Source organism: Chlorocebus sabaeus, chromosome 29 (genome assembly GCF_047675955.1).
Source record: "Chlorocebus sabaeus isolate Y175 chromosome 29, mChlSab1.0.hap1, whole genome shotgun sequence".
Classification (NCBI taxonomy): Eukaryota; Metazoa; Chordata; class Mammalia; order Primates; family Cercopithecidae; genus Chlorocebus; species Chlorocebus sabaeus.
In genome coordinates this window covers 15278350-15301879 of record NC_132932.1, presented here as the reverse complement: position 1 = coordinate 15301879, position 23530 = coordinate 15278350, and the positions used below count along the sequence as shown (strand labels likewise).

The 23530-nt window shown below is 49.0% G+C and overlaps 2 protein-coding genes, 2 long non-coding RNA genes and 1 pseudogene across 7 annotated transcripts in view; 1 reads left to right on the top strand and 4 right to left on the bottom strand.

Moving 5' to 3' along the window:
* The window catches only part of LOC103231197 (ubiquitin-conjugating enzyme E2 Q2-like), a 43617-nt gene extending 36788 nt beyond the window's left edge, over positions 1-6829 (bottom strand). For 3 of the 4 annotated variants that reach the window (XM_073012994.1, XM_073012993.1, XM_007990471.3), the window contains exons 1-2: positions 6568-6800; positions 5440-5579 (exon numbers count right to left, since the gene is read on the bottom strand). In XM_073012994.1, coding sequence (XP_072869095.1) covers positions 5440-5532 — 93 coding nt within the window. In that variant the 5' untranslated portion in view covers positions 5533-5579; positions 6568-6800. Of the gene's footprint in view, positions 1-5439; positions 5580-6567 lie in introns of all 4 variants that reach the window. The other variant, XM_073012995.1, reaches the window with a different exon arrangement.
* Positions 5593-6563, bottom strand: LOC140710653 (uncharacterized; annotated as a pseudogene).
* A 101-nt stretch (positions 6830-6930) lies between the features above and the next one.
* Positions 6931-12938, top strand: LOC140710677 (uncharacterized). Its single transcript, XR_012091801.1, has 2 exons — positions 6931-8197; positions 8468-12938. It is a non-coding gene; the product is annotated as an uncharacterized lncRNA (long non-coding RNA).
* LOC140710676 (uncharacterized) lies at positions 12009-16449 on the bottom strand. Its single transcript, XR_012091800.1, has 2 exons — positions 15205-16449; positions 12009-15118 (listed from the first exon to the last, which is right to left on the bottom strand). It is a non-coding gene; the product is annotated as an uncharacterized lncRNA (long non-coding RNA).
* Positions 16450-17000: 551 nt separating this feature from the next.
* Positions 17001-21817, bottom strand: LOC103231504 (uncharacterized). The gene is given in 2 exon segments (XM_073012992.1): positions 17001-18867; positions 19135-21817. Coding segments are annotated over 2 exon segments (1269 nt in total). The 5' UTR covers positions 20296-21817; the 3' UTR covers positions 17001-18759.
* Positions 21818-23530: the final 1713 nt, after the last annotated feature.

The following is a 23530-nucleotide window of genomic DNA, read 5'->3' as shown; positions in this document are numbered from 1 at the left end:
GACCAGTTTTAAATTTTTAGTTTTGTGTTTTGAGTTTTTTTTTTCTTTTTTTCTCTTTTGGCTAAAGAAACTGCAACTAGATTTAGGACCTCATTCTATTAGGTTAGTATTCGTCTAGTAAACTTCAGTATAAGCAAAATAAAATACATGTTGTTTCTCTGGACTGAAACCCCTCAAAACCATATTTTAAAAATTACAGAAACATTAACTGAAATCAAGTTTTTAAAAACCTTGTAGATGAAAAGATATGATATATAGTAGGTTTAAGTACCTATTTCAATGGTTCTCAAAGTGCAGCCCTCAGATCCCCAGGTCCAAACTATTTTGACAGGAATACTAACATGGTGATATTTTTTGTAATGGTGCAGATGCAATGGTGGGTAAAAATACTGGTACTTTGGCACAAATAAAGGCAGTAACACCAAAATACTAGCAGTCATGGTATGACTACTATGCACAGGAAAGTTTTAAAGGTTTAAAAAGGAAGGGTGCTCCAGACATGGTGTCTCATGCTTGTAACACCAGCACTTTGAGAGGCCAAGGCGGGCAGATGACTTGAGGTCAAGATTTCAGACTTGCCTGGCCAACATAGTGAAACCCCATCTCTGCTAAAAATACAAAAATTAGCCGGACATGCTGGTTGCATGCTTGTAGTCCCAGCTACTTGGCAGGTTGAGGCAGGAGGATTGATTGAGCCCAGAAGGTTGAGGCTACAGTGAGCTGTGATCGTGCTCCTGCACTCCAGCCTTGGTGACAGCACAAGGCTCTGTCTCAAAAATAAAAAGAATGTCTATGATGAAACAGTGAAAATCTTACATCTTAATCCTTGAATATATCTTTTTAATATTTCATGTGATGAAATGGGAAGTATACATGAGCATTCCTACAGACGGCCTGAGAAAAAACCCTCGGTGACTAAGTCATAAAGTGAATTAACCACTTTAATGGAATATCATTTTTACTTCAAAGGATGACTCACAAAAAATGTTATTTCAGCTTGGGTTTTGGGAGACATTTTCTCAAAAATGGAGATTCTCTTATTTCAAGGAAAACAACAAAGAGGCCATAATAAAATTCAACAATAAAATTGCTGATAGTAAAAGACAAGCTTTTGAACAAAAAATTAGAATTTTAGAAAACTTATATCCACATTTGCTTTCCAAAATATTCTGATAAGATTGATGGCGATATTGAAGAATGCATTTTGATACTGTATAATCAAATGTATCAACATATAGAAGATCTCAGTGAACCATTATTTTCAAAGTGACCAATGCATGATGTTATCATATCATGCAAGGGTAAAAGATCCAAAGTTCAAGAAAAATCAAGTTTTGATGGAGTATCAAAAAAGAAGCCAAGGCAACATGCCAAAACCCTGTCTCTACAAAACATACAAAAAATTAGCTAGGTGTGGTAGTACACAGCTGTAGTCTCAACTACTCTGGAGGCTGAAGTGGGAGGTTCACCTGAGTCCCCAGAGACTGAGGCTCCAGTAAGCTGTGATCGTACCACTGCATTCCAGCCTGGGCAACAGAGCAAGACCCCATCTCATAAAAAAGAAAAAAAAAAGAAATATCCACAATGATCTAAAATGGCTATCTGTATGAGATTGGCCTTTCTCCACATTTTTTCAAGCAAATATCACACAATAAATGGAATGCAGATGCAAATGACAAACATCAAAGAAATTTGCAAAAGATGTTAGATTGTACTACTTTGGGTTTAGAAATTTTCTTTTCATAAAAGCATTTATAACAATATTTGGTGAGCTGTTAAAGAATATTTTAAATATTTCCGATTTAATTTCTAATGATAAATACCAATAGATATAACCTACATACACAAAAGCTCCTTGGGCCATCAATACATTTTTACAAGTGTGAAGGAATCCTGACCCCAAAACTTGGAGAACTGCTGCCTTCCCCTCCACTTTCTTCCTTCCCTAGAATTTCTTCCTTGGAAGAAACATTCCTTTGCCATTCTATGTTAACTTACTTAGTTCCATTGAGGCCAGTTTTGCTACCTCTCTCCCATCTCTCCACATCCCTCTCTTAACACAAAACCTGACCAAAGGACTCGACCAGCCCACCCCATTTCCAGTGATTAGCTGTCAGGTGGGCTAAGCCAAGCAAATCTGGGTTTTCTCTGAGACTAGACCTCTCTTTCTGGGAGATATGGAATCACAGGGACAAGATTGGCCACTGAGGGGTGGTCAGAATTCATCTTGCCTAAATGGGAAGAGGTTAGGCAAGTTTCTAGAATGCCAGTCTGCTTTCTAGAAAGTCAAAGATAACTATACTTTCTGCCATGACTGTGAGAATGCCCATTTCATTGCACACTTTCTAACATTTTTACCAATCTGATATATAACAGCTGGTACCTAGAAGAAAAAAAGGCTGGGTGGGGTGGTTCATTCATGAATCCCAGCACTTTGGGAGGCCAAGGTGAGTGGATCACCTGAGGTCAGGAGTTCCAGACCAGCCTGGCCAACATGGTGAAACCCCATCTCTACTAAAATTACAACAATTATCTGGGCATGATGGCAGGCACCTGTAATCCCAGTTACTCAGGAGGCTGAGGCAGGAGAATCACTTGAACCTGGGAGGTGCACGTTGTAGTGAGTCAAGATCATGCCTTTGCACTCCAGCCTGGGTGACAAGAGGGAGACTTCATCTCAAAAAATTTTTTTTCCATACAATATAATTTGTTCCATCTCTAGAAAACAAATCAGCAATGAGAACTGAAAGCCACCTCTTGGAAGGTTTCAAGGATTTAGCTCTACCTATTGATGTCCAAAGCATTAGTTAAGGTAGAAAACACACCCACACCCACACACACACACAGTCACTCACTCACTCACCCACTCACCCCTATGTATTCAGTACCAGGAAACACGAATGACTAGATGGTATAGTCATCCAACACAACCACAGAATAACTGAAGGCACTGTGTAGAGGAGTAACTTATGACACAGATCTACCATATTGTTGAGTGAGAACGCAGATTACAAAAACAAAATCTGATTGTTTTAAGGGAGAGGGAACACATACGAGCACAGGAGAAAAGAGATGAGCAGAGGACTGGAAAGATAAAAAATTCTCATGGTGGTACCTTCTGAGTGGTAGAATTATCAGTATGATTTTCTAGTTTTGCCTAAAAATTTTCTAAACTTCTTAAAATAGGTTTTTGTTATCCATATTATAAAACATCCATCACCCCAGGAAACTTCACCCTGAGCACAAACTCTACAATATGTTCAATGTTTGTTCAGTTTAATATTTAAGAGATGATCTTTTTTGAAAGACATCTAAAATGATGACCTATATTTAAACCTATGCATTAATATTTTTCAAGAATATGCTTTACATTTTGTAATTTTGATAAGGTTAAGCTTTATAACCATCTTGAAAAGATAAGTGTTCTATTTGTCTTTAAAATATGACCTACAATATGCCTGTTTTTAAACAGTAAATGATGGTCAAAAATAGCAATATAAATTCAGGCAGTGTTCCTTACATGGAGTGTTTAAGTGATTCTAACACTGTTCTTTTTCACCGGTTATGAAAACACAGAACAATTATTTAAGCATCTAAGTATTTAGGTCCTTTCTTTCTCCTCCATTCTATTAGTTTTATAGTAATTTTAAGGCCTGTGAGGATGAAGTTGTCTGTGACAGTTACCACAAAGCTTACTAGAAGCAGACAAATTTCAAACAGGTTTATCACCACTACCATCCCCACCATACATCCGTCTCAATCAAGGGCAACACAATTCAAGGTTAGCAAGGCAACCTCTTTACCTGTCACTGCTTAAGAAAGGATTTTTTGGTCTTATTTAGAAACAACTTTCTGTATCTATTTTTCTCCATAAATCCACTGAGACCAACGTGTAGCTCTATCTCAAGCACCAACAAGCAAAACTGCCTGCCAGTATGTTCAGTTTCTGTATCTTTCTAAATGTAGGGCATGGCTATCTTTTGATATCATAATTTTTTGAAAGCTGATACAGAAACTTCTTCTTGAAAGTTCAGGCGGGTGCAGTAGCTCACGTCTGTAATCCCAGCACTTTGGGAGGCTGAGGCAGGCAGATCACGAAGTCAGGAGTTCAAGACAAGCCTGGCCAACATGGTGAAACCTATCTCTACTAATACTACAAAAATTAGCCAGCTGCGGTAGCAGATGCCTGTAATCCCAGCTACTCAGGAGGCTGAGGCAGGAAAATCACTTGAGCCTGGCTGGCAGAGGTTCCAGTGAGTTAAGATCGCACCACTGCACTCCAGCCTGGCTGATAGAGTGACACTCTGCCCCCACAAAAAAAAAAAAAAAAAAAATTTCAGATACACAGCAGTTGTGATTCTTCTGAAGGCTGGTTATGGGACACAATACTTTCATACTTTGTCGTTCAATAAATATGGGGTGGAGAATAAAGTAAATTGACAGAATTATCATATAAAATAAAATTATAAGTCCTCTGACAACAAAAGAAACTTAAAACACACACACACACACAGACACACACACGGTTTTCCCTGCTAATCATTTTACAACAACCACGTAGCTAACCCAGAGCCCACAAAAGCAGAACAAAAATTCTAACACTTGGTAAAATAAAATGCACATATATCCCTGTCATCTAAAAAAATGCTTAAGGATTCAAAGACCGAGAGCAATTACAGCTACTGAGAACATCATTGGAAGCAAAAACTGAGGCAAGAAAGGAAAGGTGCTGATGAGGATTTGAACCACCTAAGCTGCAGAAACCCACTGGAGGGTTTCCTAGGTTCCGAGTTGGCATTATCTTTCAGAACGATCTTCTAGAAGAGATCACATAAGACTGTTACAAAGGATCTGGAGAAAGGGACCCTGGCTTCATGACTCCGACTCTCCAGTCATGCTTTACATTTTCACTTCTTACACTCTCTTTCATATGAAGTCAATTTACAGACTTCCAGCAAGCCCTTAGAGACTTTTTGTACTATCCACGACAAGTTGTTGATGTTATCTCTGCACTTTTGACAAATTCTTAGCAGTTAACTTACAAAGCAGTTAAGATTTTTGTTCCAGCACAACATAGCTAGGATAGGGTCAGACATTCAACAAAACAAATATTTCCCAAGTATTTATTGAGTAGGAGATAAAAGGCACAAAGCATAATTATAAAACATTCTCCCCTGCCACCATAAACTTTTTTTTAAAAGCCTTACAGAACACAGCATAACATGACCAACGCAAAAATAGTAAGGACGAAAGAGGGGAGGAAGGGGAAATATCAGCATGAACTAAATATGACCCAGAAGAGCCTTGATGGTCAGACATGCAAAGCCAAATTGGGTAGGGTTAGGGGGTGGCTGTCAGGGGCACATTCTATAGAGGAAGAATAGCTGATACAGAAGCCTGAAAGGAAAAGCGGGCAGAGGGCCTGTACAGGACTCTTACCTGCCGCATCCACGGTACAATGCGCCTTTCCAGAACACAGCAGCGGCCCCGCCGGAGAGACAGGGATCTCTCAAACAGCACCAGAGGCTGCATTCTAACTTTTTCTACCTCAAGGAGTCCGTGTTCATTGTTAGTTTCTCCTTAAACACAAAGTTAAAAACGATTGGCTGAACATGCAGGAACAAGGAAAACCTGACTGAAGAATGAGGCCTTTACACTTAAGGGCCTTGGGTCCTCGTGAGGTGGCTCAGGTCTGTAATCACACAACTTTGGGAGGCAGAGGTGGGTCATTTGAGGTCAGGAGTTCGAGACCAGCCTGGCCAACATGGTGAAAGTAAACAACACAAAAGTTAGCCAGGCATGGTGGCAGGCGCCTGTAATCCCAGCTACTGGGGAGGCTGAGGCAGGAGAATTGCTTGAACCTATGGATTGTCAAGAGAAGGAGGCTGCAGTAAGCCGAGATCGCCCACTGCACTCCAGCCTGGGCGACAGAGTGAGGCTCCACCTCAACAAGCGCCTGCCACCATGCCCAGCTAACTTTTATATTTTTAGTAGAGACAAGGTTTTACCATGTTGGCCAGGCTGGTCTAGAACTCCTGACCTCAGGTGATCCACCCCCCTCAGCCTCCCAAAGTGCTAGGATTACAGGAAAGAGCCACTGCGCCCTGTCAAAAAACCGAAAATCTTAAAGGCCTTTCCCCTTCCACGCCTGGGCTCAAACATCAGCTGGAGCCGCCCTGCCACACCCCGTCGCGGTTCCGGGGAGCAGGCCGGCTGACTGAGGGCGATCATGGGCCCCGAAAGGGCTGCGGGCGACGCGGGCTCCCAGCTCGGGGCTCGGGGACGAGGGCGAGAGGTGCCAGCAGCCCCCAAGCCAGCCCCCCGCAAGGAGATAGAGAGACGCGCCCTCCGCCTCCTCCCACCCAAGCCTCCCGCAGTCCCGGCGATCGGGGCGGGCCAGTCACAGGAGAAAGGGGCGCGTTCTCCCCGCCCGGGGAACCGGGGCCTCTCCCGGGCAGGCTCCCCTTTGTCCGGGTACTTCCGGAGCCTCCTCTCACCCTCGCCCTGCCCCTTGGGGCCACCACTGGGCGCTGACACGGCACGGACACACAGACACGGACATCTTACCCTCCTCTCCGGCGGCAGGGGAGCGGGAGGTGAGCCGGGGAGTAGCCGCTGTTATGGCCGCGACCACTGGGTGGGGCCGCTGGGCGGCGCTCTCGCCGCTCCGCCTCTTCCCGCTGCCTTGACTCTAGTTGGAGCACGGCAGGAAAACCGCAAGGGACACCGAGTCCTCTGCCGGGAGCTGTGGGGCGGCCCCTGGGCGGCTGCTCCCCTTGTAACCTACTCCACCGGCAGGAAGCGCGGCTCCTGTGAAGCGGCAGCTTAAAAGGGTAACAGCACCACCGCCCCCGCTGCCGCCTGGGAAGGGGCTGCCTCCACCCCGTCCCCCTCCCTCTCACCCCTCACCCCTGACCCCTCACCCCTCACTCCCGCGCGCCCCGTGAGCACCCATTTCGGCGGGTGCAGGAGTCCAGAGCATGGGCGCGCTTCCAGCTGTCCTCTCCTCGCCTTGACCCAACACTACTGGACCCATCTGGTCCGTTCCTCACACTGGCAGACTGGAGGCTCCTGGCGGCACAACCACCAATGTATGTGTGTTTTGGCAGGGAGGCACAAAACCACCAACACGTTGTGTGTGTGTGTCCGTGTGTTTGTGTGTGTCTCCCAAGGGAACAGCACTGCTGAGTTCAGGCTGAGTATTAGCTCGTGGACTGTCAGCAAAATACAGTCACAAGAAGGCTATGTGCTGTTTTGTCTTTTGCAGTGACATCATGTTGCTCATCTTTTATGTTTTTCAGAGTTTATTAGTTTCTGTTTGTTCTCAGTTAATATCCAGCTCAATAGATGGTGTAAGTAGAATACCCCCTAACTGAAAGTCACCTACATAAAATACAGTGAAAAATTTGTCACCCCCTTAAACTATAGTTGAAAACATGTACTCATGAGTTTTGTGTAGCCAACACTGGATACTGGGTAAGGGCACAGGATCCCAGGGCTACACTGCCTGGGTTCAAGTTCCAATTTAGCCACTTGCTGGCTTTGAAATACTTGACAGGTTTAAGCCACAGTTTCTTTCTTTCTTTCTTTCTTTTTTTTTTTTTAACTTAATCCCAAATGTGATAGTAAGTCTCAGTTTCTTGGTTTGAAAAGCAGAAATTATTCAATGAGAGCCTATGTGAAAACTTTAAAGGTTTTAAAGCCCCTATCTGGCTCAGGAAAGCCCTCAGCTTTAGCTGTTAAAGTTTTAAAAGCCACTTTAAAGTTTTTAAAGCCACTACCTGGCTCAGGAAGGCCCTCAGCTTTAGCCATTAATAGCTATGATTATTATTGTGCTAGCTACACATGCATTAATGAGGCAGGAAAATGCTCAAGGATAACAACCGATACCCAGATTATGTCATCAGACCGAGACAGATGCGAATGCGTGCATGCTCATGTTTTAGCTCGGAGCCATTTGTCTAAAAGGCTGTTGAACTCAGAGGCCCAGGCAGTATCAACTTTACTTTGTAGTGGAGCCATCAGTTTTGTTAATCAATGAAATTGACATAACGCTCTTTGTTTCTTTTTAGCACCAGCCATGTGCATAGAGTTAACTGTGTCCAGAAGAGCATGCTTCAAGTGGCTGGAGTGAGCAATTCAACTTGTGGAGGAATGAGAAATGATAGTGTTGAGACAAGAAACACAAAACCCCAGGGTAAGATAGGAATCACTGAAAGTCAGGCAAAGGAACTGGCATCCAGTGATGAGTCAGGCTTTGCCAGCCTCTGGCCTACAGATGGCTCTTTGGAGAGGAAGAAATTAAGCCAGGCCCAAGGGCACAGATCGTAAGGGAATGCTGGCAACTCTAGGCTGTCTATGAGAGTCCAGATTTGCTGCTTCACCCTGGGGCTTTAGGCAAGTCCCCTTTCCTCCCAGAGCTTCAGTATCCCTTCTATCAAATGATGATGATCTGCCTTTCTCCTAGGATGGCTGTGGAGATCCAGGGAGACAGTGGCCATAGGGATGCTATGTTAACTGCCGATGCAGCCGTAGGAGCACTTTGCTAACTGCCAACGTGAGTTCAGACTCATCAGGCTGTTTGGCACCCAGGTCTATGGTGAGGTGTGACATATGGGATGTAAGGTTTGATGCCTGCTGCGACTCCAGTCTTGCTAACACACGCTAAACATTTGACAAATCATGACCCTACCTTGGGGAAAAGGGCAGTCTGGGAGAACTTCTTCAAGGCAGGCTGGCTTCAATGCAGTCCGGGGCATGACTGAGATAGGCTTACGTGGTGAGGAATTGGAGGATAACTGGGTAAAAAGCTGCCATGGGCAGAGGTGTAGTGTGGGTCACATCGAGGATAGCCCCTGGCCAAAGCAGGGAACAGAGACAGAATGAGGAAGAACTCTGTGGGGAAGATGGGGCATAGGGTGGAGAACTTTCAAAGTCTGAAGAGTGTGACTTGTTGGGGTTCAATGCTGTAGGCAGTAGGGAACCATGGAAGGCTCTTAGGTGGAGAAATGACAGCTGGACATTAGTGAGCAAGCCCTGTCTCCATGAGCAGCGTGGGTGGTCCTCTGAGCACACCAGGCACGAGTGTGCAGGGAGCTGGTGCAAATGCCTCTGTGTGCAGGTGAGCATCTGTGCTGTGACTCTTCCCACGCATGTGCTTCAATGTGCCGACTGGCTGCACGTCCCAGATCCATGCGGCACAAGCCGGCCGGTGAGGGTGCTGGGCACCTGCAGGTGGCAGAGAAGGCGGCGTATGCGTGTTGTTTGTGGGCATGTGTGTTAGTGTGGGCATGCGGGCCGTGGGGCCTCACAGCATGTGCGTGCACACTCCGGCGTGTGCCTGTGTGTCCCCCACCCTCAGGCCTGCCCCACCCATGTGTGTGACCTGCCATGTGATTTGATGCTGTCTTTCAGAATCACTAATGGTGCTCCCCGAGGAGCGTCAGCCTTGGTAGGTACATGCCTTGCTGCCTGCTGCATGAAAGGTCTGCCCGCCCTGCTGCCTCAGCTCCACACGGGGGGCACACCTGGGGACTCAGAGCCAGGCTCCCTGCCCCTCCCTTCTGGAGCTGCAGACTTGCTCTTTCCTCTTTCTGTCCTTGTGCTGCTGGCTGTCTCACTTCCCTCCCTGCGAGCCATGGGACTCAGTGCCACTGCTCAAGGTCTCCATGGCTGAGCCTGGGGGCTCCTAGAAAAGGCTCCATGCCCAAGCTGGCAGATGTGGAGCCATCAGAGAGGGCACAGAGCTCGTGGTTTATGGTGTAGGGGCTGGGAGCTTGGAGGGGCTTGTGTGTAGGGCTGGACTCTGAGGCAGTCAGAGGCCTAGGCACATCATCCTGGGCACGCTGTACCTGTCATGCAGTCTGAGTCATGCTGCCAGGGCAGGTATCCAGCTCCCAGCCTGGGAGTGCCGAGAGCCAAATCCACTGCAGATTAAGGGTGATAGTTAGGGTCCCACATCCTCTATCTGTCAGCAATTCAGTGGTGATCCAGTATAAAAGCCTGAGAGTCCCATACACACAGTCATCCCACAACACACTTCACAGACCGGGCAGGGAGACATAGCCCCCTTCCCTCCCTCCCAGGTACCATCATAGCTGCTAGCGTGGACTGAAGGCAGGGTCCCTGGCCCCCGCTGAAGCACTACCGCCGACCAGCAGGCTCACTCACCTTGGCCTGTTGCTCCTAGGGGTCGCCTGTGCTATTCAGCCAAGGAGACCACAGTGCCTGCTGGCCCAGCCGAGCTCCGCCTAGCGAGCCCACCTGCCTGTCCTTCCACGGACTCTTCCTTTTCTGCTGTTCTGAGCAGGATGGGCCCAGCCTCACCTATGCAACCTGCAGCCCGCTGCCTACCAGTTGAGGCTCCCCTCTTAGACTTACAAGTCTATGCCCAGTGGCATCCAGCTACCTGTCCTCCTTGCCTTCCCCAGGGTTCCTCAGAGGACCCTGGGCTTTCTGACTGCCCAGAGGGGCCTCTGGCGCTCAGTCCAGCCATCCATCCCTTATAGCTTCACCATTTTGTTTCAAGCAGTGTTCCTTCTCTATCAGGCCTGGTGGCTGTTGGGTGGGGCTCCCCAAGCAAGAGGTGGGTTGGAAGACAGGGTGACCAGAGAAGAGGGAATCCTGGGGGCTGGCATTGGTCTGAACTGTGGGTGGACTGCCTGGGTGCCATGAGAGAGGTCAGCGTGTGTGGGGTGGGGAGGGCCGCTGCAGCCCCTGGGCACTACCTATGAAGCTCTGGCTTCTCCCTCCATCTTTCTCCCCTTTCCCTTCCAGCCTCTCTTTTCCAGGAACCCTGCCATGCCCACACTTACACCCTCCCCTTTCCAGCCCTCTCACAGCTGCTACGGTGCACCCATGCTCTGCACTTCCCTCACCAGCTCTGGCTTTTCTCTAACCTGTTTTCTCTCTGCATTCTCTCCAATGCCAGCTGATTGGGTCAGGCAAGTCCATCCCGTCCTGAGAGCCCCAGGCCCCCCTTCACCTCTGAACAGATCCCTCCTCTTCTCAGAGACTTCCCTTTCCAAGCCTGCATGGGTGGGTGTCCTGTGACTTGATAGTGGCTCCCACAGCCCCAAAGCCAGCCCCCTTCATCTGTGACTTAGTCTGTTGTAGTGGTGAGATGACACATCCAGCTGTGACCGTTGCTGAAAACTTGTGCCCCCTCTGTGGTATGCCCCTGCCCTGTTCTATAAATAGCTGTAAATTCTCTCTCTCTCTCTCTCTCACACACACACACACACACACACACACGTGGCCGACTGCCTCGCCTCTAGCCATGGGAATCAGTCCTTGTGCTGTCCTTGGGAGTCTTGTGGCCCAACAAGAGGAAGCTGTCTCCTGACATTGCCCCTCCAAAGTGCACCACCTCCAGGGAGCCTCCCTGTCATGCCCGGCCTGTGGACAGCCAACCCCCGCCATCCTTCCCGCCATTCTGGGCAAGCATGGGGGTGCTGTGCAGGCAGCTGTGTGGACTGACAGTCTCTTCCAGTCCTGCTGTCCCTCGGCTGAGACTCCAGCCCATTTCTGGTTGACAGAGAATGTGTCCTCTGCTGGCTGTGCTCTCTGTGGAGCTCAGGGGAGGGAAAAGTCCAAGCCATTTTTAGGGTACTTTTGGGAGCGGTGAAAAGGTCACACCCTTTCCAGGGGACTCTTTTCCTAGGAAGTCCCTGGAGCTTAGCTGGCTCTTATCCTGTGACGCCGACTCTGGCCACTAGGGGTCAGGGCTGTGAACTCAGCCTGGAGGGAGCCTGTGGGGCAGCCTGCACTCTGGACAGACAGACCACCTGGTGCAGACAGGCGAGGGAGGCTGGGGGATGGAATGGAAGACACCTGGGGTGGGTGAAAGTCAGTGCCCTCGGGTGCTGGTGTTGTCTTCCCGGCCACAGCTAGATCAGTCTTCTGAACCTGTTAGCTGTCAGGGCTGCACTGTGCCCATTAGGCGCCATGGCAGTCCCCGTGAAATCCACCAGGTTTCACCAGGCAGCATCCAGGCAACAGGCCTGGAAGATCCCCAACAGCCCAACTGGACATGCTCAAACACTCTGGGGCTCCTCTTTCAATGGGACAAACTGCAGGACCCACTGAGGGAAACGGGAACATACCAGGCTGAGCAGTATGGCTAAATTCATTTATTCCCAAATAAAAGCAAAGAAAACAGGAGTCCCATCACCAGGGAGCCATGCCTCCTTCCCCGCCTCCTTCCTCGCTCCTATGCTAGCAATAAATAAGTTTCTCAGCTGCAAATAATTATAAGAACCTCTTCCTCATTTGCCAGCTGCAACCTCCGCTAGGTACGATACATACAGAATGTTACACAGATACAGTATGTACATGGGGGAAGGGCGGGTCACCCCCAGCAGCCCGTGCCCTCGCCTGGTCTACAGATGGCTCCACTTTCCCGCCTCAGCTGCCTCTCTGAGTAAGAAGATGGGAGCCCCCCTGAGGGAAAGGTAAGGAGGCCATCACACCTCCTCCAAACAAACCAACTCCATCAACCTCTGGCTCTTAAATAACAAACATCATCATCCAGAAATGTAAGGACTCAGCCTTGGTCAAGGTGGTAAAGGGTCTGTTTTTCTCCCTCCATTAGACAGGAGTCTTGTGTTGCTACCCTAATGGTAAAGGGGTGACTGGGAAGGGGTTGTAGGGACATGGTGGGGGTGAAGACTGCAGACCCACTTCCCCAGGCTTATGCTGACAGGGGCCTGCTTTTATTTATTTTTATTCCATAATGTTTTTTTAAATCCAGTAACTTCTTTTTCATAACTTTTTTTAAAAAAAACTTTCCATAAAATTTTTTTTACTTTTTTTCACAACTTTTTTGCCACAACTTTTCCACCGTATTTTTTATCCCATAACTTTTTCATCCCACAACTTTTAATTCCTGTAACTTTTTAGTTTATGTTCTTTTAATAAACACACTTACATAGTTACAAGTTTGTGAGAATAAAAACTGATTATCTCATGCCAGTGTTCCCGGCATTTGCACAGTCTCAATACCTTTAATACTAGAGTTTTCAAGACACACTATATTTTAAGGCAAAAACAGCACCTTGCAAGAATTTCATAATTTGTTACATTACAGTAGCATCACAGAAGCAGTCAAGAATGCCACTTTAGACAAAAGTCAGTATTTCCATTATATATTCTGTTTACCAGAAATCATAAGTTGGTAAAAGTAATTCTAAGAAAACTTGGCAAATAAAGCGTTGGACTGGAATTGGCATTTCTTTCTCTACTTTTCCTTCCCCTAGATTCTTTGTTTTAAACTATGGTGTTCATAGTTTAAAATGTTTTAACTTATTTCAAGACATTAATACAGCAGTTACATTTTTGAATAGTTATTTGAAAGTGACTGCAACATAAAGTTTTAGAGAAGCTATTATGGATGGGGTGATTTACATTTTCATGTTTTGTACAAAGCAGCTTTGGTTTTAGAACTGAGTTTTTTTCATTTTGGGAAAACCTATCAGGCTTAATCAAACACTTTAAAATAATTAGCGTATATTGCAGTCTTTCAATAGGCATTTTGATTTTTTACTTCCTACAGAAATTCAAATTTATTCAGTTGAACTCACACTTTAAAATTCTATGTTTCTACTGAACTCTAACCTTCTAATGTTGCCTTCTAAGCAAATTGAAAGCTGCCTTATACTGAATGAGGAAGAGAACAAATACTTGGCTGAATGAGGTATTGCGAAGACTGCATGCACTTTGAAGAAAGACTTAAGTTATTGTCATAGGATTTCCATTCTTTTTAGCCTTTTCTTAAACATATGACAAAATACCTACCCAAAGAGTGGTATTTCAGGTAATATAGCACATTTATTTTTCAGACTGACATTCAGCTTAAATATGCCAGTATGTGATTTAATCCATAGGTACCTGATGAACACATTATTGTCAGATAGGTTACAGATGCTAAACGCTATCTGAAGGTCATTCCTAGTCATTTATATGTGTCAGGGTAAAAGTGAAGGGATTTGAACTATCAAAATACCTTTGAAATAATGTATCAATGTATTAGAAAAACCCAGTTTCAGAACGATAAAGAAAAACTGTTAGACCAAATAATTTGGCTAATTAACAGTGGTACAATCCCTTTTTAGGTCACAGTCCCTTTTTAGGTCATCAAAAAGGAGTACAACTGCCCCAGCTCATGATGTAATATCTTCATGAGCCCAGAGCACATACAAATCCTAAGGGGAGTACCATAGTAACGCACTCATTCTTGGCTCCGAAACAAATGAAACGTATTCTATCCTGCATACATGTGCCAGAGCAGGCCACTTTCCTCTTTTGGGAGATTTAAAAAGCTTCCCAAAATGTTATTACGCCCATCCCCAATACACAGAAAAAGGGGGAAAGGCTCTCTCCACTGCTCCATCTTCAAACAACTGTAAATGTCAGTACTCACAGTGGCACATTACAAACTAATAAACAGCGCACTTGAGGGCAAACCACATATTGAGCTAATGAAGAGCTCACTGTGATTAGGAGTCGATCAAGCATAATAGCAGAACATAGGCAAATTTTATTCGAATTCCGTAATGAATATACATGCTGCAATAACATTAAAAAAGCATGGCAGCCTATTCCAAACCAGCAAGAACAGTTTTGTGCATATAGTGGGTTTTTGCATGTTTGAACTCCCACCACATAGGGCAAACTCGATATGCGTGCTAATGACCTACAGTTATCAAATAAAAAGAAAAATGCTAAAGGATGCCATAGCGAGCATGAGGGAAAGACCGCTGTTTTGTAACTTTTTACAAATAAATTTAAGTTAGAAACACAAATAAACATGAGTGGCTCTAACATTCAAATGAAGTAAATGAATTGTGTAGGAGATTAACCCCTAAAATTTTTTGTTTGTTTGTTTTTAAATTTCTTGACCAGCTCTTAGATGATGGTGATGTTTATCTCCCTGATCTCGGCACAGTGAAAAGAATGGCATGCAGGGGTTGCTGCCCAAGCCTCGGTGCTCCTGGGGAGTCCTGTGTTAGAGGAAGCAGCTGCACGATCTGCTGTGCAGTGGGGTTGTCGTGGGGAGAACCCTCTCTGGCCTCTCCTGGTGCAGGCTCCACGCTGTCAGTGAGGCTCACCTCACGAAGATCTTCAGACAGAGGGAGGAGGGGATCTGAGGTCAGTGCGAGCCTCCCCTGCTCCTGCCTGCCCACCCCGCCTGAGGGCTCTACTCACCACCCTGCTTGTCAGCACACCCAAGCTCCTGGGGGATTGGGGCTCCTAGAGCGGGCTGATCACCAGGACTCTGGGCAGTGGTCAGGAATTTGTCATGCCCCTCGTTGTGGTCGCCCACAAGCCGCAACACCTGTCCCTGCAGCTCCAGCAGGTTCACCTGGAGGGAGGGGTGCTTAGCTGTCATGCTGGTGCCGGTGCCCAAGTTCACCCCCACCCCCACTCCCACTCCCACAGAGATGTTGCACACCCTACTTGCATCTCTTGGTCCTGGGCCAGCCTGATGATGTCCTCCTCTCCCAGTGATGCATTTTGGCACTGCCCCCTGGCTGATGTACTTTCCTGCAGGAGGACACAGCTCAGAGGCTGGGGCCCCTCTGACGGCCCAACAGCTCCCCCTGCCGTATGCTGGCCTCCTGCTCACTTATAGTGTCTGTCCCGAGAGGTGGATGAATCGAAGCTCTAGTTACTCCATTGGCTCCTTCAGGTCTACCAGGTCCTCCATAAAGTCGCTCTGGAGCCAAAATAATGGGGTCACATCTCAAGAAACACCTGCCTTGCCCCACCCACACCGCTCTTGGCCCATGCCAGGACCTACTCAGCTGCACCTTCTCCATGGCCCCCTGTAGGGCTCAGTGGGTCTCTCCACACACAGACTCACGCCCAGTCCCTGGGGTCCTCTGGGATGAAGCCACTGGGTGAGCCAGGCCCTGGCATCACACCTTTTGCTCTTCCTGGGCACTGGCTCCAGCGAAGTTGAAAAATGCCACCTGAAGGCAAGAGGTGAGTATTCTTGTAGGGACATACACAGAACAACCGGGGCAGGGAGGTGGAGTGCAGCCCCTTCCCTTGGGGTCAGAGTGTGCACCTGTTGGTCACAGGTGAAGTGGTGTTTGACCACTGGCTTCCGGAAGGAGTGAAAGTCCACAGAAATTAGAAGGCAGGGAAACCAAGAACATAAGGGGATCTGGGAGGGACCACCAAGGAAGGTGACAAAGTAGGGGCAGGGAAAGTCAGGCTCACCTGGCCTCCAGGCTCTCCAGGTCCCCTGGGATGTTCAGCATGGGCTGAGGTGCCTCCTCTTCCTCACTGTCCAGATGTCCTCCTCCATCTCCTCTAGGGGGTGGCCAGAGGGGTCCTCAGACAACCCAACAAGGGAAGTACTGGGGGCCCACCTCTGCCCCCATCCTCACTGTGTAGCCCTGAGCCAGCCCATTTCCAGAGGGGAATGAGCTGTTCTGTATTTTTACTTTTTTTTTTTTTTTTTTTTTTTTTTGAGACGGAGTCTTGCTCTGTCGCCCAGGCTGGAGTGCAGTGGCTGGATCTCAGCTCACTGCAAGCTCCACCTCCCGGGTTTACGCCATTCTCCTGCCTCAGCCTCCCGAGTAGTTGGGACTACAGGCGCCCGCCACCGCGCCCGGCTAGTTTTTTGTATTTTTTAGTAGAGACGGGGTTTCACCGTGTTAGCCAGGATGGTCTCGATCTCCTGACCTCGTGATCCGCCCGTCTCGGCCTCCCAAAGTGCTGGGATTACAGGCTTGAGCCACCGCGCCCGGCCCTGTATTTTTACTTTTAAGAACCAAGATCTTGCTATACGGCCCAGGCACAGTCCCACTACCGATTGGTGCGGGAGTCCTGACCTGGTCCCTTTCTGACCTGGGCCAGTTCTCCCATCCTTAGGCAACCTGATGGCCTCCTGCTCCCAGGAGGTCACCATATTGATACCGAACTTAGCGCGGACACCCGGTTGGCATAATGACCAGCTGTCTTAAAGGTCTCTTCCAACTCCTCAATCCTATGCTGCTAACAGTCCCCCTTTCCTCCCGGGGCTCTCGCCTTTTCCTCTGCGTGGTCTCCCATACCTTCCCCAGGGAGAACCATGAGGCTCAACTGGGCTTTATCTGCTGTTTCTGCTGGCTGGTAGCTTCCAGGTGCTCCTAAGAGGCCAGGAAAGAGGGTGAGAAGGCACGGATGTTGCCACGTTGTCCCTCTCGGGGCCCTGTCCTCAGCAACTCCCTCCCTGGGGTCTCCTGCAACTTTTGGCGGGCCATCTTAGCCACTGATTTGCCCTGAGCTTCCTGCTGCTGCAGCTGGTCCAGGAGCTGGGTAACTGCCTGTGCAGCACCTCCTTCTCAGAGGTCAGCTGCTGATAAGTGGCCACCTGCTGCTAAGCGACCACATACTGCTGCAGGTGACACAGGTACTGGTCTCCCTGCTACTGCAGACTCTGAGCCTCTTGGCTCTTCAGCTGCACCTACAGGAAGATCCTGGGTATGAGGGCATTTGCTAGCTGGCTTCTGGATTCCTGACCCATTAATAGGGTAGCAAGGGCACTGTGGGGCTCTGTGGCCTCCCCAGGCCCCTGGTCCCTTGCTCCAGGCCTAAGAGACTGCCTTCCTTGCCTAGAACCCCATGCGCCCTTCCCCAGCCTCAAATCTCACATCCTTTTCCGCACCATTTAAACTGTAGGCCACAGACTGGTGGAATAGCAAGGAGAGCCAACCACCATCTGCTAAGTGTACTACATGCCTGCTGTTTCCATGTGTTATCTCATTTAATCCTCAGCACCTCTGCAAGGAAAACGCTAACTTCCTTTTGAAGTTAAGGAAACAGAGACGTAGAGATGCAAGGTAGTTGAATGATAACCAGTGGAACTGAGGCTGGAATCCAGTTTGAATCTAAGGAGTCTTTTTGGTTTTTCCGTTTGGTTTTGTTTTGAGACAGTGTCACTCTGTCCCAGGCTGGAGTGCAGTGGTGCGATCTCAGCTCACTGCAAACTCCACCTCCTGGGCTCAAATGATTCTCATGTCTCAGCCTCCTGAGTAGCTGGGATTACAGGCATGCACCACCAGGCCTGGCTAATTATTATTTTATTTTTTGGAAATTGTAGTAGAGATGAGGTTTTGTCATGTTGGCCAGGCTGGTCCCAAACTCCTGACCTCAAGTGTTTCTCTTGCCTCAGCCTCCCAAAGTGCTGGGATTACAGGCATGAGCCACCACACCCGACATAAGGAGCCTCTTTTTTTTCTTTTTTTTTTTTTTTGAGGCAGAGTCTTGCTCTGTTGCCCAGGCCGGAGTGCAGTGGCCGGATCTCAGCTCACTGCAAACTCTGCCTCCCAGGTTTATGCCATTCTCCTGCCTCAGCTTCCCCAGTAGCTGGGACTACAGGCGCTTGCCACCTCGCCTGGCTAGGTTTTTGTATTTTTCAGTAGAGACGGGGTTTCACTGTGTTAGCCAGGATGGTCTCGATCTCCTGACCTCGTGATCTGCCCATCTCGGCCTCCCAAAGTGCTGGAATTACAAGCGTGAGCCACCGCACCCGGACAACCTCTTATACCACTGTGTCTTCCCCTGTGACTCGAGGGCTCCATGCCTCTAGCTGGGTTGATGATTTCCAGATCTGGGGGGAGCCCAGGGCTCCCCACCTCTAAAACTCAGAGGGCAGGAAGCAATAAATAGTCATAGGACTGCCCTGGAGAGTTCTGGGGTCACCTGCCCCCAGGCTGCACCTGCCTCTGGCCTGGCAGCCCCCCCTCCCCAGAGACTGGTGCCCACCTCCTAGCCCTTCTTGGATGGGTCAGAGGTTACCGTGTCTTTCAGCTCGCCCAGCATCTTCAGCTCCTTTACTTGCGGCTCCAACTGCAGTGCGCTCTTGTTCTCATTGTTCTGGACAGAGAGAAGCAATCATTGGCCACCCACTATAGCTGGAGACCCCAGAACTTGGTGTCTGCCTCCCATAGCACTGGGAAGGGTGGAGGCAGGTGAGAAAAATCATCCCCTCTCTCCCACAGCCATCAGAGCAGGGCTGTGGCTCACAGGTGCCTTTAGAAGTACCATTTCATGTGAGGACTACAATGCCCCATTTTACAGGTGGGGAAACAAAGGTTTGGAGGGCTAGGGAGGAGGGCAGGCTCCCCAGTTGGGGCAACCCACCAGCTCCTCGAAGCTGCTGTGTGGCTCCGCCTGCTGCTCGTAGAGGGCTTCCCACCCCAGCTCCAGCATCCTCTCCAGCTCCCGCAGCCTCTCCAACTCCCGCAGTGTCTCCTGCTCCCACAGCCTCTGATCCTGGTCCCGCAGCCTCTCCTGTTCCAGCATCTCCTCCACTTGGTCCAGCAGCTGCTCGTCCTCCAGCAGCCTCTTCTGCTCCTCCTGTCGCCTCTCCCGTTCCAAAAGCTTCTCCACCTGCTGTAGCAGTCTCTCATCCTGCTCCCGCAACCTCTCCTTTTCCAACAGTTCCTCCACCTGCTCCAGCAGCCTCCCATGGTCTAGCAGCCTCTCCTGTTCCTCCTGCCACCTCTCCTGTTCCAATAGCTTCTCCACCTGCTCCAACAGCCTCTCCTGCTCTGGAAGCCTCTCCTCCTCCTGCAGACTTTCCTCTTCCAGCAGCTTCTCTACCTGGTTCAGCAGCCTCTCATGCTCTAGCAGCTTCTCCTCCCGTCTCTCCCGTTCCAACAGCTTTTTCACCTCCTCCAGCAGCCTCTCCTGCTCTGGCAACCACTCCTGCTCTCATAGCCTCTCATCCTGCTCATGTATTCTCTCCTCCTGCTCACATATCCTCTCCTCCTGCCCAGAGAGCCTCTCCTCCTGCTCATGTAGCTTCTCCTCCTGCTCACGTATCCTCTCCTCCTGCCCAGAGAGCTTCTCCTCCTGCTCATGTAGCTTCTCCTCCTGCTCACGTATCCTCTCCTCCTGCCCAGAGAGCTGCTCCTCCTGCTCATGTAGCTTCTCCTCCTGCTCACGTATCCTCTCCTCCTGCCCAGAGAGCTTCTCCTCCTGCTCATGTAGCTTCTCCTCCTGCTCACGTATCCTCTCCTCCTGCCCAGAGAGCTTCTCCTCCTGCTCATGTAGCTTCTCCTCCTGCTCACGTATCCTCTCCTCCTGCCCAGAGAGCTTCTCCTCCTGCTCATGTAGCTTCTCCTCCTGCTCACGTATCCTCTCCTCCTGCCCAGAGAGCTTCTCCTCCTGCTCATGTAGCTTCTCCTCCTGCTCATGTATCCTTTCCTCCTGCTCACGTATCCTCTCCTCCTGCTCACGTATCCTCTCCTCCTGCTCACGTATCCTCTCCTCCTGTCTCCTGTTCAGGAGATTCAACATCTGATTGTTTTCCACCTCGGCCTGGAGCTGTCTTCCCAGACTCTCCAGCTCCTTCCTTAGGTGTTTGGTCTCATCTTGTAGCTGCTCCTCCACCTCAGAGGGCCCTGCTGGGGGATCTGGGGCCCGGGGTTCAGCTGAGAAAGGAAGCAGACAATAAGAGCCTCTGGATTCTCAAAAAAAAAAAAAAAAAAAAAAAAAAAAAAATCCTCCCATTGGTGCAGAGCTCTTCCTCTCAGGCTTCCCAAACTTGGCCTCACTGCTAAGGATTCCTCGCACCCAGATGGTAGCCAATCTTCCAAGCCACTTTCAGATGGAGAGCACTGTGGGTGGCTGACAATGGGCACTCCTCCCTCTTTTTTTTTTTTTTTTTTTTTTTTTTGAGACGGAGTCTTGCTCTGTCACCCAGGCTGGAGTGCAGTGGCCGGATCTCAGCTCACTGCAAGCTCCACCTCCCAGGTTTACGCCATTCTCCTGCCTCAGCCTCCCGTGTAGCTGGGACTACAGGCGCCCGCCATGTCGCCCGGCTAGTTTTTTGTATTTTTTTTAGTAGAGACGAGGTTTCACCGTGTTAGCCAGGATGGTCTCGATCTCCTGACCTCGTGATCCACCCGTCTCGGCCTCCCAAAGTGCTGGGATTACAGGCTTGAGCCACCGCGCCCGGCCGCACTCCTCCCTCTTTGCTGATGGGGACACCAAGGCTCAAGCAGATGACAAGGCTTGCAGTCTCCTGGCACAGACCTCTCTCCCTCTGCCTCAAAGCCCTTCCATCCACCCACCTCCCTGGGGCATTCTAAGCCACCCCCACAGCCCTCTAATGCCAGTTCTGCTCCCAGGTCACAGCAGCCCCATCTTACCCCTCGTTTTTGAGTTTGAAGAAGCTCCTCCCAAGCTTCTGTACCCGATGTATCTCACGCTTCTTCTCCTCCTTCAATGTGCGAACCTGCCCAAAGCACAGGGCAAAAGGGCCCTGGTGATAGGGGCTGGTGAACCTCTAGAGATAGAGTTTGAGAAAGGCCCCCCCATTCTGCCAGCTTGTGATTTAGAAAGGTGCGTTCATTCAACGAACATCTGCTGAGCACCTACTGGCCAGGTATGGTTCTTCACAGCAGAGATAGAAGACAGAAAAGGACAGACAGGAGCCCTTGGCCCTGAGGTTTCCATTCTAGGAGCCTTTAAATCTTGAACTTTCAGAACTAACAGAGACCTTTGATACTCTGTACCTCCTCCAGAAACACGAGCCCACGGAGGAGAGAAGGCTTGTCCAGACTCAAAAAGCAAATTAGGGACTGAGTCAGGGCAGAAATACGGGGCCCTGACAAACAGGCTAGTGCTTCCCTGAGAGGCAACAACCCCAGGGAGTGTGTGGCAAGGACTCGAGCAGGGTGTCTGGAGAAGAGAGAGTCAGCAAAGAGAGCAGTACAGAAGAGCCATGCTGCACGTTCTGTGCTCTGGGGTCCATCCAGGTGAGGCCTGCGTGCCCCAGCTCCCCATTTTCCCTTGGCACCAGGGGCCCCTAGCCCCTTTCCTCAGGGCCCCAATAGGAAATGAATACAGGATTGGCAGCGTGGAATCAGAGGACACCACTGGACTCTTCCCAGTGAATGGATGTTTTCACTGAGTTGACTGATTATATCGGAGCTTTGAGTCCGGGGCTCTTGCTAGTTCTTGGTACTGGCTTTGAGGTGCATGCAGAGAGGAGGAGTTGGAGGAGGATTGCGGGGAGGGGTGAAGAGAACAATCATTAGGGCTGGGGAGGGGTGTGTCTGGGCTGTCTCAGCTGGCAGAGAGGCAACCAGCCCCTGTTGTCGGAGGAGGTTGCAGGGCTGGCCTGCAGGGTCACTGAACCTCGGCCCAGGGCCTCTTACCTCTAGATCTTTCGGGGTAGTAGATGACACAGGGCCCTCCGTGTAGACATCTGTTGCTGACTACAAGAGATGAGAGTGCACATGGAGATGTTCTGTCCCCCTCAGTGTCCAAGCCCTCTGACTTCTTTTCTTCCCCATCAACTGACAGAAGTTTCTTTTCTCTGTATCTTGGACCACTTGTCCCATAACTCCTTTGTGCCAACTTCTCTCATGGTTTTCATCTCCCCACCATCTCACCCTGGGGCCCTTTCAATGACTCCTAAAGGGACAGCCTGATGGCAAGTGGCTCTTCTCCTTAGCCTGGCTTCCCCTTGAGACTGGGGATGAGGAAAATCAAACAGCAATGACCATTTCCTGGGTGTCCTGGGTGTTTACAGCAGGCCATGTACTAAGGATTCACATAAAAGCAACAGTCCATCCAGAGTCTTAACAATTATCCTCTACTGCTCCTTGGGCCCCCTGTCCCCAGAAGCCTCTCCGGCCAAGACTCACATCCCCAGGTGAGTGGTTACCACCAGAAGTGGCTGTGTCAGGGCTACTGCTATTGATTTTCTTTTTCCTGTTAGCTCCTGCTGGAATGCCAGGGCTCTTCCTCTTCCAATATTCTTTTAACTGTGGGAAAGAACAGCAGTGACACTCATGAGAACTATCAGCCCCTACAGCCACATCCTGCTTCACAGTTTTGACAAAATACTCTGATACACTATCTGATTTAATGCCACCACCAACTGTACAAGGTGTTGTCACAATCATTCAGTGACTGAGAGAGATTGATATCATGGTTAGAAAAAAAAGAAGAAAAAAGAAAAAAGATAAAGGCAATACTGGAACTTAAACTCAGTCTTCTGACTCCAAGCTCTGGGGTTTTGCCATGAATCAGCAGCTGCCAGGGACAAAAACCGGGGCAGAGTTAGAACAGTAAACATGAAGCAGGCAGGAACTGTATGCCGTGTGGTTTAGAGTCATGTATCTTCACAAGTCCGTTAGTGTGAAGAAGTGCACCAGTACCTCTCACACTTGCATATCAATGTGTCCTCACGGTAGAAGGCAGCTTTTCTGTTAAATCTGGGAATTTATCAGAAAGAGGACAACCCAAGCTTGATTTCAGAGAGAAGTCTGGTATATGCTTCAAAACCTATGTGACTGTCATCCCTAAGTACATTAATGTTTTATCTCAAGAGAATCAGGTGAATCAGATGCTTCAGAAAGATATCCCACATTCATCCTGTGGCACTCAAAGTACCCCAGGTTGAGATGATATGAGGAAGATTCAAGCTATCTAGTTCAGTTTCCCAAGATCTACTCCACTGAAGATGAGCAAATCTCACTTCAGAGACCACTGACTGAAGGGCGGTCTGGTCCCAGAACCG